Source organism: Betta splendens, chromosome 11 (genome assembly GCF_900634795.4).
Source record: "Betta splendens chromosome 11, fBetSpl5.4, whole genome shotgun sequence".
Taxonomy (NCBI): Eukaryota; Metazoa; Chordata; class Actinopteri; order Anabantiformes; family Osphronemidae; genus Betta; species Betta splendens.
This window is the reverse complement of record NC_040891.2, coordinates 12,523,397-12,537,806: the sequence shown is the minus strand read 5'-3', so window position 1 is coordinate 12,537,806 and position 14,410 is coordinate 12,523,397. Positions and strand designations below refer to the sequence as shown.

The 14,410-nt window shown below is 48.3% G+C and overlaps 1 protein-coding gene across 6 annotated transcripts in view; it reads left to right on the top strand.

Moving 5' to 3' along the window:
* Nucleotides 1-14,410, top strand: part of samd12 (sterile alpha motif domain containing 12) — a 53,932-nt gene that overhangs the window by 14,198 nt on the left and 25,324 nt on the right. For 2 of the 6 annotated variants that reach the window (XM_029166634.3, XM_029166633.3), the window contains exon 4: nt 3,817-3,957. In XM_029166634.3, the coding sequence (XP_029022467.1) occupies nt 3,817-3,957 (141 nt within the window). The other 4 variants (XM_055512952.1, XM_029166632.3, XM_029166630.3 and 1 more) reach the window with 4 other exon arrangements.

The following is a 14,410-nucleotide window of genomic DNA, read 5'->3' as shown; positions in this document are numbered from 1 at the left end:
ACCGCGGCCGAGCGCCGAGGCCGAGCAGCGTGGTGAATGAGCCGCTGTTTGGAGGACGGAGAGAATCATGGTTAATGATGCCATTTGCAAGGTGCTTATATAGCAAATGTGTAATATAAAATGAATTAGTCTTCTGCCGGATCGGATGTTTTGAGTGGATGCCGGCCTTGTTTTTCCACACGGGGTGTTTGGAAATGAAAGAGGTACAACGGTTACAAGATGTGTTCACGCTGTCTCCAATTAAACAGGGGAACCAGTTTACTGCGTCTACAGTAGGTTAGTTACTGAGTGTTGGATCTCATTTGGTAGCGTTTGTCCTGAACTGGATGATTCACCTGCGACGGTCCCGCTGCTGCCTCAGCAAAGCCTTGTATATTTCTCCCAACGTGTGACTACCTGCAGGTTGATAATGGTGACGGCCGCATCCAGAGCTCCGGCTGTAACCGCTCATTAAGCTTGTAAAAGCCTGAGATGTATATTGGATGGCTGTTATTACAGCGCCAGGAAATCCATGCGTCACGTCTGCCGAAATCGGCTCGGACAGGTTGGACCGCTCGCGGGGTGTGTGGGGTTTGATTGACACGAGCGTTTATCAGGTGAGGAGAGCCTCAAAATGTTTGTATTGAGTTTCACAGAGAGAGTTATTGGACAAAGCGCTGCAGGATGAAGACTTTAGGGTTAGTTTGAATAGACACGCATCATGATTGCTCGATTGCCTTTTAATGGGTTGGATCCGTTGCATTACGAGAGTAACATAATACGTTCATTTAAGGGCTGGTGCTGCAGAAAACAAGAGTCACAGACCTTTTAACAGCTGATGTTATTAGTGCCTCCTGTCAGTTGCACAGGCAGCACAACATGGTGTAACAGAAAACCAAGGTGCTTTTTCTGGGGCACATTTGGAAGTGCACTTGTTTTCACCGATGCCAAAGTCCCACGGAGCCGCCTACAGGATGCTTCAGTACGTGGTGGCCCAACAGAGGTGCAAATAATGATGAGGCCACTGAGCACCCGGCACGCGGCTCCCGCGGCTGTGTCTTATAATCCGTGCTGGCGTCATCGCTTGGATGGATCATATCCGGCCTCGTCTCTTAGCATCAGGAGCAGCATTAGCAGCCTGTTAGCTGCAGGGCTGCACGCGGCCCCGTCACAGTAACAGTGAGACCATCGCTCAGCATTTACCTGAAGGACTTCCAGCTGTGCCGCATCACAGCGAACAGCGCTGACGGACGCGCCCGGCGCTGCCTCGCCGCCGCCAGCCAGTTCAGTTCAATACGGTCATCCTGCTTTCATCCCCGGGGGCGAGTCTATTTCCTGGACGCTCCGGACGAAGGGGAGGAGGAAGAGGAGAGCACCCCCCCACAGCTTCCGGCACCGCCGTCAAAACATTTCAGTGCCGAGAAGTAGCGCTTTTAAAGTGGGGGGTTAATTTGCTGCCTTTTGTATTGCTGTCCCCCCAGCAGCCATTATTAGCCCGGCGTGCAGACTCCGCCCGGGATGAAGCGCGTGCACCTCGGCTCCCATTCATCACCGCCGCGCTGCTCGGCGGCTGCAGACTGCTCTGCGCCGGCGCCGCCACCACTCATTAATCTAATTCCTGGAGACAATGCGTTTTTGTCACATCGCAGGGATTCTGTAAAGCATTAGTGGTCTGTGTGTATAATGTATGTTCAGGAGGTCGTAGCTGTGTAACATGTGGAGCAGATGACGCTAGTTAGGAGGCTGTGAGGACGCGCTGTGATCTTCACTCAATACCAGAACCGTCCGTTCATTCGAAGCACGAAACACTTCAGAGGCGCTAACGTCACGCTGACCGCGCACGTTCAACATCAAGTGTGACAAATAAAGTGCGTATTATATAATAACGGGAGCCGGCGGTTAGTGTTCGACGTCCCTGTTGTTGAATGAGGACAGTGTCACACTGTGCCTGTGTTCAAGCCATGTTTTGGGTCAGGAGTTAATGATTTGCTGCCATGTCTGGGTTTTTTTATTTTATTTTACAGTATATCGTCCTTAAGCGTTGACCCGCTAACTGAGCTGAGGCCGCGCTCCGTTGCAGCGTTGTGCAACCGGCCAAAGCTCGTCGTCTGTTTATGACGCCCGCTTCATCATTTTTCTCACTTCCCTGCTCATTTACGTCCTCTTGACCGGATCCCTCCCCTCTCCTCCTCCTCCTCCTCCTCCTCCTCGTCCTCGCGGCCCTGCTGCACTGCCTCGTGTATTAATTGTGGCCTGAAACACTCCCAGCGGAGGCTTGGTGGGATTGTTGGAGCCAATGACTCAGAGCTGCAGGGGAGCGAGGGAGCGCTGGGACTGGTGGCAGAAGCTGTTCCACGCGGCTGAAGCCGCCGCCAAGCGGAAGGAGCTGCACGTTGGCACCCACCGCTGAGAACTGGCAGTGGCTCCAGTCGAACCCCACCTGCTCACATTAATACGCTTGGTCCCAATTTACTAAAATGTAGTCAATGTAACACACATGCTAAATGATTTTAATGAGCCATTTTAATCACAACTAGAAGGTTTTATTGACCCTAATGCTTAGTTTGGGGTCTGGGAGTCTCATTAACTGCTCTAAAGACATACGCACCATTATGTGTTCATGAACTTTTCCTAATTTTGCACAAGATGTTGGATGACAGACAGTAATTATTAAACCTTAATATTGGTTCCCGTCAAACCCACGGAGTTGAGTTTCTCCTCCTGGTTGATTTGCTGCCGTCTCCGTCTGCGTGTTGTTTTGCATAGACGTTACTGAAGCGCAGGAAGGAGTGAACCTCTGTTTCCATGCCAATCTATCGTCGCTTCACACACAGGAGCCGAGTGACGGCTGGTCAATATTTATAGACTCATAACGGCGCGCTTTATGTTTTCTGTAGGCCCGCGTCTTCTCCCCCAACGTTCCGCTCTGTCTTTCCACCTCACTAATTTTTGTCTCCTTCCTCCCGTTTAACATGCTCCACTCGCTTCTGAGGCTTTATGACTCTACTTAGCGCAGTATTTATGGAACGGGCACTTTCAGCACCACTTTGCATTGACGCATCTTAACTATGTTTGGCATTTCACCCCCAGTCTCGCTGTGGTGCTTAGTGCAGAGCTTAAGGGCAGAGAGGAAATTGGCCAAACAAGGCCTCAAAGTTCGGCGGCCGACGCTCGGGGCTACTTAGCTTTCTCAGCAGGTCCCTTTAGTGCTGTGGTGGAAGGGCGCTGGTGTGTCATAATGAGAACGGTCCAGGGGCGTGATGCTATCGAGTCCGCCTGCCTCTCAACACTGAAGCTCAGTCTGGAGACGTCCCAGAGAATGAGGCTTTAGGTTTGTTCAGGAACAAGCAGCCAGAATCAGGATCAGAGCTGGTCTCAGGGCGCGGGGAGCTGCTGGGGCCCAACCTAATGCCTAGTAATTACTGTGAATTACCATGCTATCTGCTTACCATCCTACATTACAAAGGCACTCATAACCAGCATTAATAATTAGACTGTGCTCCGCTTGCGTTTTATCAGCCGCCCCAATCCCCGTCATAGGAACTGATTGCATGATTAAATTATGGATTTTATACAAGGATTTGCAATTAGGGAAAGAGCTGTGAAGGGGTGCTGCTCAAAGGATATAAAGTACTGATATTTATGTGAGGCATGTGCTGTGTTATAGAAGAATCCACAAGGGCAGATTCCACTAATAAAGAACTGCTGCTTGTGTGGCTGTAATGTTCCCATATTTAGTTTTGTGTCCTCAGTCTGTTCCTTCTCTGACATTAATGCTTCATCTGAGTGTCTCCAGCTGTGCACGCATTCATTCTAGCCGCTTCTTCTTCTTCTTAGGGCGGGCTCTGATGAGATTGACAGACAGGAAACTGGAGAGGATGGGCATCATGCACGACGCCCAGCGGCAGCACATCCTGCAGCAGGTCCTGCAGCTCCGCGTCCGAGAGGAAGTCAGGACCCTGCAGCTGCTCACACAAGGTACAAAACACTCCGCCCTGAATCAGCTAAGAGATATTACTCATTATCATTATTCACAAAGTGAGTGATAGATACTCATTTGGTTTACTGTAGCATTTATGGACATACCGTCGGTAGTCATGGCGATGAAGCCTGCGGGAACTGATTATGTAACGTTGAGCGTCACCTCATCATCTGCTGCTGTAAAGTGGTAAATACTGAATGAGGCCGCGCCACAACCGGGCAGCGCCGTGTCGGGAGGAAGGAGGCCGTGGGGGGTCCTGTGACAGGCGAGCGTTAGCGCCGTTAGCCTGCAGCGCGGCCTCCTCTCCTCCGACCGGTTCCACAGGCTGATGTCACTAAATGAGGAACCGCTAGAACAGGAACGTGCAGCAGCAGCAGCAGCAGCTGTAACGTATGCCAGGCGCTAATAAGTAAAGATAATTTTTATTTCTATTTAACAATTTATCATAATGTCTTTAGCGACGCTACCTACAGTAGCTGTTAACTCAACCGTTAGCGTTTATGTTCACAGTCATCTCAAAGATCTGCACCGTTGCTTTTTTTATTTGACCTTTTGCCGACGCTGTGAACTTGCGCTGCTTTATTAGGAATCCATTTCAGTCGGTGCACATGCTTCATTTATCAGCGTGTGAGCAGTACGATCACGCTCCTGCTTACTGTATTACTTTTCCACACGCACCCGGTGGAACCCTGCAGCGTTTGCTTCCAGCAGCAGCCGGGCGCTGTTGTTTCCTCCTCACGCTCTAGTCTTCACCCCATGGTTCTCTGCTTCCCCCGTTCCTCGCTTCGCGGGCAGCACTACTTCCCCTCCATCCTCAGTGTCACCAGCACCTGCCCACAGACTCTCAAACAGGACTTTGGCCCTGGGGCTGAGAGGAATATTCAAGGGGGGGTTTTGTCACTCCATGAAATTGCTGGAAAATATTTGAAAGTGAAAAAAACTTTCTACGTCCCGAAGCAAAGTTGAAAATGGAGGGAGTGGAATGAATTTGGCCGATGATGTTTCGCTAATGTTGGATTTGTTTTGTTCTGCTCTCCTGTGATGTCATGTGTTTCATCATAACTTTGTAATTCCTTGTATTTACCAGCCACGCTTTCTCTAAAACCAACAAAAAAGGAAGGAAACCGAAGTATTTCAAGTCTCCTTAGCTGTCGCTCCTGGAGATGCTTTTGGCAGGAAGCGAGAAATTGGAAGGAGAAGAGATGGGAGTATTTCTAGGCCCAGGGCTCGTCGTCCTTCGAGCTGTTGCTAGAGGGAAATACAGCTGTAACTGGTGGGAGCCGAGCCAGAGCGAAGCGACGCGAGAAGGTGGCGGGGAGCAGGGATGAGACGATGAAGAGCGGAGAGAGGAGGAGGAGGAAGGGTGAGAAGAGTGGGGGTAGACGGAGACAGTAGGTGACAAGAACGTGGGATGAGGGAAAAACGAGAGAGTGGAAGTGTGAGGAGGGAGAGGAGGTGAGAAAAGGAAGCCCTCCTTCCTCCGAGAGCCGATGGAGGTCTGGTCACATCTACGCTCAGCAGCAACACTGAAACATAGCGCCAGTTCAGTTTGATCAACTCAGTAAAATTTTTGAAAACATGGGAATTTTCTGTGACTAAATGCCCACGGCTCGATTTTACAGTATGAACAGAACAGTGGAGAGAGAGAGCTCGTCTTTAAGGAGAGAGCCCCAAAGTGAGCAAGGTGCACAATAGAGAGGAAGGCGAGTGTGAGGTGTAATTACTGCCGTGTACCCAGACAGAATTAGCTGGACGGGCAGTGATTAACCTTTAAGGCCACGGGAGGGAAATAATTAGATTCCCCTTCTCTCTCCCTCTCTTTGCCTTGGGGATGGAGGAAGTAGGGGCTCATCATCTATTGGTTCTAGTCAACAGAGACGGGCCGAGGCGAACAGAGCGGAAGGTGAGACCCGAACAATGGCCTGATACAGTGAAGGCTGAAGGGACAGAGTGACGGTCAGGTGTGAAAAGGAGAGGGGATGAGATGGGAAACGGTAACTCTGAAATCTTATCTCGTCTCTGAGGACGAAAACAGGCAGATATTAATGACACTAGTAGCTCAACAGCAGCAACCGCTGAGCTGATAGAAGTGAACGACCAGTAACTGCAGTGGATATAAACAAACACAATCATTATGTTCATAATATGGAATTGTAATAAATAAAGATTTCGATTAGTGTCTGATCCTTGTACCGTTGCAGCCTGCGTCATATTAACGGCTTCCCGTTTCTGCAGCTCGTCCTCCTGCATCTGAAAATAAAAAAAAAAAAGCTCGAATCAAGGAAATTTCAGGTGTATTGTTATCCTCCTGAAAACAGTTTGGTAATTTTTAATAAGCCGTGAAATTGAAAAAGTGAAACCTTGGTCTTTGATGATTAGAGTGCGCCTGTCAAGTACAGCTATTCTACTGCGCTCTTCAGCCGCGAGAAGAGCATAATTAAATGTGAGCGCTCGACAAAAGAAGCGAAATATGAAAAAGAGGAACATTTAGTACACTGTCAATACCTAGAAGAAAACTAATAACGAAGAGCTTGCGAGGTGGTTTAAAAACAGTTTGTTTGCTCGAGACGTCTCGTCTCCAGATCCACAGACGCTGGCTGTGCGGTTTATATTTAGGCTCAGTGTATGTCGCCATAGAAACAAATGAAGATCCTTCTGCACCTAACGCGACCGAATTAGTTGGATTGTTTTGTTACAGTCCTCAATTAACTGCCTTCACAGTGTCAGATTGTGTAATGATAAGGCTTTCTTCATGGCATTTAACCCTTTGACGCCTATAAACACACCTTGAGTGGCTGCGTTGAATCGCTGCGTATTCATCCTCATGTTGGGAGCGGTTAAGCCGTCACGTTTCTCCCCTTTTTATAGAAAAAAATGTAATTTTACTCTTCTTCTGTATTCAATTTCATGCTTATAACCATTTCAGAGTTTTCAATAACACCCCTCTGCCCATAAATATGCTATTACTGGTTTGTGAAGTCATTACTCTTGAATTACACAGCTGACAGAGCTGTATGAAAGTGGGCTTCTGAGCACATAGAGCTAATCTGCCAGCGCAGACGCACGCCTGCTGTTTATGCTTCATTTACTGTAACAGTCTCATTTAACAGCGACGATGAGGACAATTTTGAGCGAACTTAAACATTTTCACCTTCCTTCACTTGCATTTGCTGTTGTGACACTTTTTGGCTGCGTTGCTGCGATTTATTATTTTCATCTTGTTATTTAAGAAGAGTCCCGTCTAATCCGTCTTCGACGGCAGCGTCGAGCGTTTTAAATCAACTCAATAATTTCCTCTTTGTTTAGCTGCTGTCTGAATTGAAATATGCTTCCAGAAATCAAGACTCGCATTCATTTTATTTTTTCTCCTGCGCCTGAATCAGAGACGCGAGAGCCTCAAATATGTTGGTCCCCGGGTGAGAAGGGTTCAATAAGCTCTCGTAGAGAAGTGTGGCCCCGGGGCCGCAACCGAAGGAAGCCGTCCTGTTGTGCTTTAGTGGAGCTTGGTTCCTTCGCTCCGGGCGCCTTAATGAATTATCGCTCTCTGCATCGTGGCTCCGTGAAGGAAGATCTGCCGTGAACAGGACCCGTTACTAGTTTCGAATCAAAGAGCAACTGTAGAAACTTCACCCAGCTAAACACATATAGACTTCCTGAACTGTATAATTTATTATGATTTATTTGTCTGCATTGCCTGTTTTCACTAACCTAAAATATTGTGTATAATTGGATATTGCGCCTCCGTTGCGTTGGTATCATTCCCACTGTGTCCCGTTGGCCATCGTGACTCCATCGTCTCCCTTCACTGTTCTCTGTGAGGACTGGAGGAGCCCGGGCGGCTGCTGTCCTTCCTGTGGGCTCCCCAGCGCTCTCATTATCCCAGCTCCCTCCTCAGGATCCCGCCCTCTGCGGAGGCACGTCCTGCTCCAGCCTCCCCCGACTCCGGCTTTCCACCCTCTCGTCCGTCTCCCCGCTTCCCTTTCGGTTACTCTCTCTTTCTCGCTGCAAGCAAAGGTCAAATTAATTCTTTTTCATAATTTCCTGTCAGCGAGATTCCTCCCTCGGAGACTCCATTTATGGCTCAGTGCCTGAAAGATGAGATTAGGGTGAAGACACAGCGAATACCTGTGTCTGACAAAGTGAATAATGTTTTTTTCCCCTCCATATAGACTTATAAGGTGTATGCTAATGTCATACTTAATAAAGTCACCTCCAGCTTCATTTTTACTCTTCTTTGAATATGAGCACAGTGTAGACGCCTGGGATGACACTCCACATTAGCTACTAATATGGGCTCACGCTCACAAAGGAAATGTCATTTAGGAGCAAATGGCTCCGCTGCTCGGGCGACACGGTGTGCCCTAACCTCGCTCATTAACACCGCGGGCCTCTGCGGCTCCGGAAGCCTAAACACAGACGTCCACAAAATGGCTACAGACACGGCGGACGGTAATAACGCGACGAGGCACAGACGGCGGTGGCAATGGCGAGGCAGAAGTTCCTTTCATTAGGAAAAGGCGCTGGCCTTGGTAATGAAGGTGGCGCAGACTCCCCACAGCTGCTCAGGCGTTTATTCAGTGAGTAAATGGAGTCCGGGCGTATTGTGAAGGAAGAAGGAAGGAGAAAAATCTAAAATGAGAATACAGTTGCTAATGCAGCATACTGAAAAGCACCCACCACCACCACCACCACCATCCTTTTTTATAACCTCAAGTTATAACTCTCCTTGACATGTAGTGAAGTCTCCCCGCTCAGGGCCCCCAATTACTGACTTTCACTTCACTCCAAACGCTTCACACTGGACCGCTGGTGTCGGCCATTTTTTTTTTCTGTGGGGAGAAAAGGAGCAGAGTGGGAGTTCAGCAGCATCAAGGTTAGGCGAAACGCTTTTCATCTAGTTTTACCCAGGGAAAAAAAGAGGGGATGCGTGGAAACAACAAAAACCCATTCCTACCCCCAACTCGGGGATCTCAAGGACACAAGTGCAGGGAGCAGCCGGCTATGAACAACATGTGCGGCTCTCTTAATGAAGTTGAGGGAATGGGGGCACTGCTGGAATTCAAATTGATGCGAGGAGACGGAAAAGGTGGAAATGAATGAAAGGGAGATAATCAAACAAGATCAGCAGAGGCAGAGGAGGAAATGGAGGAAGTGCACGGGTAGAAGAGCCCGAGGCACCGCCCCAGTACTCCAGTCGTACCGTTGGTGGTCTGTTCTGTGTGTTGTTACATGCTCAGTGTTCTGACCTTTGACCCGTGGCACAGGAGAACAGATTCCATCGACAGGTTCAATGACATCACATTGTGCTATTTTACCAGAGTTTCCAGCGGGTCCTTGGCCACCCGATCTCCAGTAGGGTTAAAGCAGGTAGTAGGGTTTATAGTACAGGGAGCTTAGCCGTCCATATATAATTTGTCTTAGCAGAACTGACCCAGCTGCTTGATGCAGCCCAAACGCTCAATACTCTGCTCCTTCCCGCCGGTTAGAATCCAAAGCATCAGGTAAAGTTTCTCTCTGCAAATCCCCATTCATTAGTTTATAGTGAAATGAGAAGCCATCGAATCGGTCGCCGGGCACGACGCCTGGTTCCGCTCAGTCTGCCGCTCCCTCCGGCCTCCCTGACCGCCCCGGACATCCAGGAGCCCAGACGGCGTGGACACACCAGACTCGTGCGCCTTCAGCTTCCCAGCATTCACTCACGGTCTTACCAACTGGAATCAATAGCCGTAGGACACTTACTGTACTCTGGCCATTACCCCCATAAACATGCCCCAGCCCTGGCTCCGAGCTTCACTCTGGGAATGGAGGAAATGCACTCAAGGAGCTGTTTAGCCCGCTGCTCGCTGCCAGGGCAGGCATTAGGCTGTTTACAGGTAGTGCCGTGGTAAAGTCAGGTTAGAGCAGGAACTGTAATGTCTTAATGTGGCTGTGCTGCCTTCTTTATTTAGAAGGATAAATGGCAATCAACTGTCACGAGCTGGTTCCAAGATGGTAAAATATCCAGATTTATCGATCCTCATTGGGTCTTTGTGTTTAGCTCGGCCTCGTAGTCTCTGTTGCCTGCTGGTACAGACCTCAGCACGGACGAAGAGACCGACAGCCTGCACAAATGTGCGATAACTGTCGTAAACAAACATGGTCGACTGGCTTCGAAGCAGCCAAAGTCAATAAGGCAACTGCAAAATGATATTTGAAGGTGGCAGATGGAATAAAGGAGATTAACAGGAATCGGCTGTAACTAGAGCCCTAAAGGTAGAAGAGCTTCACTAATGAGGGGTCAGAAACCACAGCGGGTCAATCAATGAAATAAAGACGTGAGTCCTTTCTAAAATTACCTCCCCACTAAAGACTTTCTCACCTTTTGGTAAATGAGGACTTTAATTATGCATATTTATTCTTATGGACCTTGAAGGCGCCTGCCTTCTATGAGTGACAGACACAAAAATGTTTATGGACCAAGTCACAGGAACAGACACTCGGAGACGATGCCGAGTCCAAACACGGACCAAGGGCGTTTGGAGGGAAATGAGGTGCAACGAGTAGGTGCATGGAAGGAAATGATGTATATTACAGCAGTTTGCGATCACACTGTGTACCGAGGATTTATGGCGACGTACTTTGGGACAGTGCGGAGCCGCGGCCGATCATCCATTATTATTGTAACATCTCTCACTTTGGGGCCAGCGATGATTGATGGGGGGCTGCTAATGACTTTGGGTCGAAATTGCTATTACCACAAAAGTGACACGCAATATTTAAATAGGTGGTGTTTGCAAATGGGCATTGTCTGAAAAGAACACAGTCATTTGTCAAGTGATTACTGTTAAAACGGATCACGGGTTCATGTAAATTATTAAATATTTCGCTAATGCAGGAGAGGAACGTGTGAGCCAGAGAAGTCCTTTCTCCACTTTCAGTTTACGGTGTCTCCTCAAATGCACGTTCATGTCAAACTCATTTGTTTTGAGACTGTTCAGAGTGTTCAGAACATTTCTGGACAAAAGCTTTTAAGTACTTAGTGCCCTAATCTTTATATACAGGCTAATTATAAGTATTGTGTTTTCAGCCATTGAGTACTTCTGTTCTAATTAATGTTATTGTACTCGTGTACTCTCTAATAGCCCCTCCGTCTTGCAATCACTGAAAAGGCATACGTGGCAGGGACTCACTGTAAAACACAATTTGACCAAAAAAAACCTCCAAAGCAAGCCTTGCATAAGAAACAGTGATCAACCCGGCCCACATCAGTTGTAATTGGTGCCATTAGTCCTTTTATGCTTGATTGCCTGCCAAAATGTCAGCCTATCTATTTCCCTCCTGTTTTTTTACCCTGAACTGTCAGTAATTAAAAGTGATTGTCTACTTTTCTTGATGCCAGCTGGGAGAGTTTGCAGCACAGAAACTTAAAACTGAAAATGTTTTTTTTTCTTTTTTTTTTAAAGATGTTTTTAGTGTTGAATACTGTGGGTTGAGGATCTTTGCATTGGAAATGACTGCGGCCGCTGTGTGTGGGCTGCACCGGCTTTTCATCCAGGTGTTTGTGTAGATTGGTTTTATAGCTTCAAACCGCGGAGGGTGCTGGATATTCTGGCACAAAACCTCTATTCTGGGACGATGAAATGTCCAGTGGCACAGGATGGCCAACATTTGGGTTCTTTAAAAAAACAGCTTGTTCCTCCTGCAGCATCGTCTGTCGGTCCAAAATAAGAAACCTAACAGCTGCTCTGTGAACTCCCTTAATATTCAGCACAGATGCTGGTGTGATGCAGAATCTCACAGACTTTGGTGATTCTCTGGCTGAGAGTCTGATGCTCAGACGGCTTCCTGTGGCACCTGTGGCTTCAGACGACTGGATGGAAACGCACACAGCAGGCTCCTAACTGTCAGCGTTGCAGGAGGAGAGCGTTGGGCTCAGCTTGTCCTCCATTGAAAGTGCAGCCAGTTCAGAGGGGAGTTATTAGAGGCCGGGGCCCCTGCTCCTTATTGTCAGGAGATTAAAGACAGTTTCCTGGAGTTTTTTTTTTTTTTTTTGCTATTCCACATGATTGATCCTCTCCCACCCCACCTCCACCCCCGCTGCTCTTTCACACGCCGGTCTCGTCTTCATTTTCTTTGTTGGCTTCTTTCTGTTTTATCTATTTACATGTCAGAGCTCCGTGTTGTTCATTTTCTCTCCAGTTTGGTCCTTTTAGTCCTCCCACAGTCATTATCGCATGCTCTTCTCGCCGGCGGTAGCTCCGATTCATGAAACTTCACTTGACTTGCTCCATTTTCCTGCTCCTTTGCCTCCTCGCCGACTGGACCTGTGCGTCTGACACCGGCCCGCTGACCTTTAACCCCGGCAGCCGCTCGGCTTTGGTGATGTTCCCGGCGTAATCGCAGCTTTTGATTATCTCCCAGAGTCGACTGCAGGACGGCCGGGCAGCGCCGCCGCTGCTGCAGCTAATGAGGGATGCCTAGTGTTTTCCTCCGCCGACTGACTCCTTGATTTATTGCCTCACGCGCTCCGTACCTGCGGCTGCATTGCTGTACATTAGGAAACTGTAAATAATGAAGTTGGCTCCCACCGGCGTGGGCCTTCCCGTGGTCTTCTCGCAGAAGGGGATGCTGATGCTAAATAGCTGCGTGTGTCTAGCGTTGATGAAGGGATCGGAGTGATTCCTCTTGTGGAATAGCTCTTGACGTGACATTAAAGCCTGACATATAGCGCACGCTGGAAATAAAAACGCTAACATCCTCGCAGTACATCAGAGTTACGCCTAATGATGATGGCGACACTCCAGGGGGCCGTGGTACTGTACTTTAGCCTCCTGTAGCTTTGAGGAATATTCTTAATATGATTTCATTCGATTCTACTGATAAAATGAGGCATTGACACTGTGTTCAGCCGCAGCTACGGTTACTGTCACTGATCAAATGTGGATAATGCCTCCTGCAGTCTCTCAGGGCCCATGTTGACATCTTCAAATCGCCTATTTGGTCCAACCGCAAAGTGAAAGATGACATGTTGTGTCTCAAAAGACGGCTGAAGTATTATTTAAATTTAGATCAAATCTTCAACAGCTTTTGCTGATCAAAATGATTGTTGGAACAGCTGATAGATTTGTCACTAATTATAGCAGATACAATTGTGATACTCTGCTAAAGTCCAAAGCATCAGCCACGTGTCAGTCATTTGCAGCACCGCTGTCAATCACACCGTTTTCCAGCGGAATGATTGAGGCGAGGTGTCAAACTGTCGGAGTTTATCGTTGTCAGTGCAGCAGCCAAAGCAGAACGGTGTTGATATATCGTCTTCTGCCTCCTGTCTCGCGTATGTTCTGCCTCCAAGAGCTCACGTATCCCGCAGCTTTGTCTGCATCAGGTGTGCGTTGTCTGATACGCAAGGACACAAAATGGCAGCATCTTTTTTTTTTTTTTTTTTTTTGCGTTAATCATAAAAATCGGCTTTACCCACAAACCCATGCAGATGTGTATAGAAACACCTCCACATCTGCATCCGCGGCGGCTCTTTAATGAGCTACCACCTAACGATCCAACCACCTGTGACTCTTTAATGTGGTCACTGCTCTGATTGGAATGAACACGACACAAACTAATATGGCCTCTGTTCTGCAGACGCACCCGCTCCCCTCCTCCTCTCATTCCTCATGTACTGTACACAGGCCCCTCGTAATTAAACCGGCTCGCAGGGTGTGTGCTGATTATGCAGGGGGGGCTGTTTATGACCCTGACAAATCAAAGCAAACCTCTGTGACCTCTGATATTTGGACACACACGCACACACACACACACACACAGTGAGATGCATAAACACACACACAAGCGCTGTGTGTCCTAACTGCAATTATGCAGATGGAGGGAAAGTTAAGTGGCTGGCAAGCAACACTTTAATTTGAATTCCTCCTTTCACCCTCCATGTTTCACTAATGGTTCCATTTACAGTCATTTGTTCTGCCCGAAGCAGTGACTCATAACAAAGGCATTTAGATGTAAAGCAAATGTACAACACACGTGTCGGCACACACACCAACTCCTCTTCCTGCCTCCTTGAGCTTTTACAAATTTCCTCCGCGTCTTTCCCCGGCTCCCGCTTCCACGCTCCCCTCCGCTCGCCGCGTTCGGAGCCTTTGGCTGCACAGCGTGCAGAATTATGGCGTGTCGCCGTTTTAAGTGCTGCCACTATAAATGTGTGCAGTGAAACCATAAGAAGCCGAGCGGGGCCGGTCCCGGCCTTCGCCGCGCTGGCACGGCGGTGGCATGATGCACGTGACACCGCAGCCAGCACGTATTTATGAGGGCTATATTATTTTTCATTATGCACACATTAAATCATCGGCTGAATTATTGCGAGCTCTGTTTTTTTTAACCTCTGTGATTCCACCCTGGAGGCTGGAAATATTCTCAAGACCTTGTGTTTGCGCTGCAGACTTTCATTTGCCCGTTACC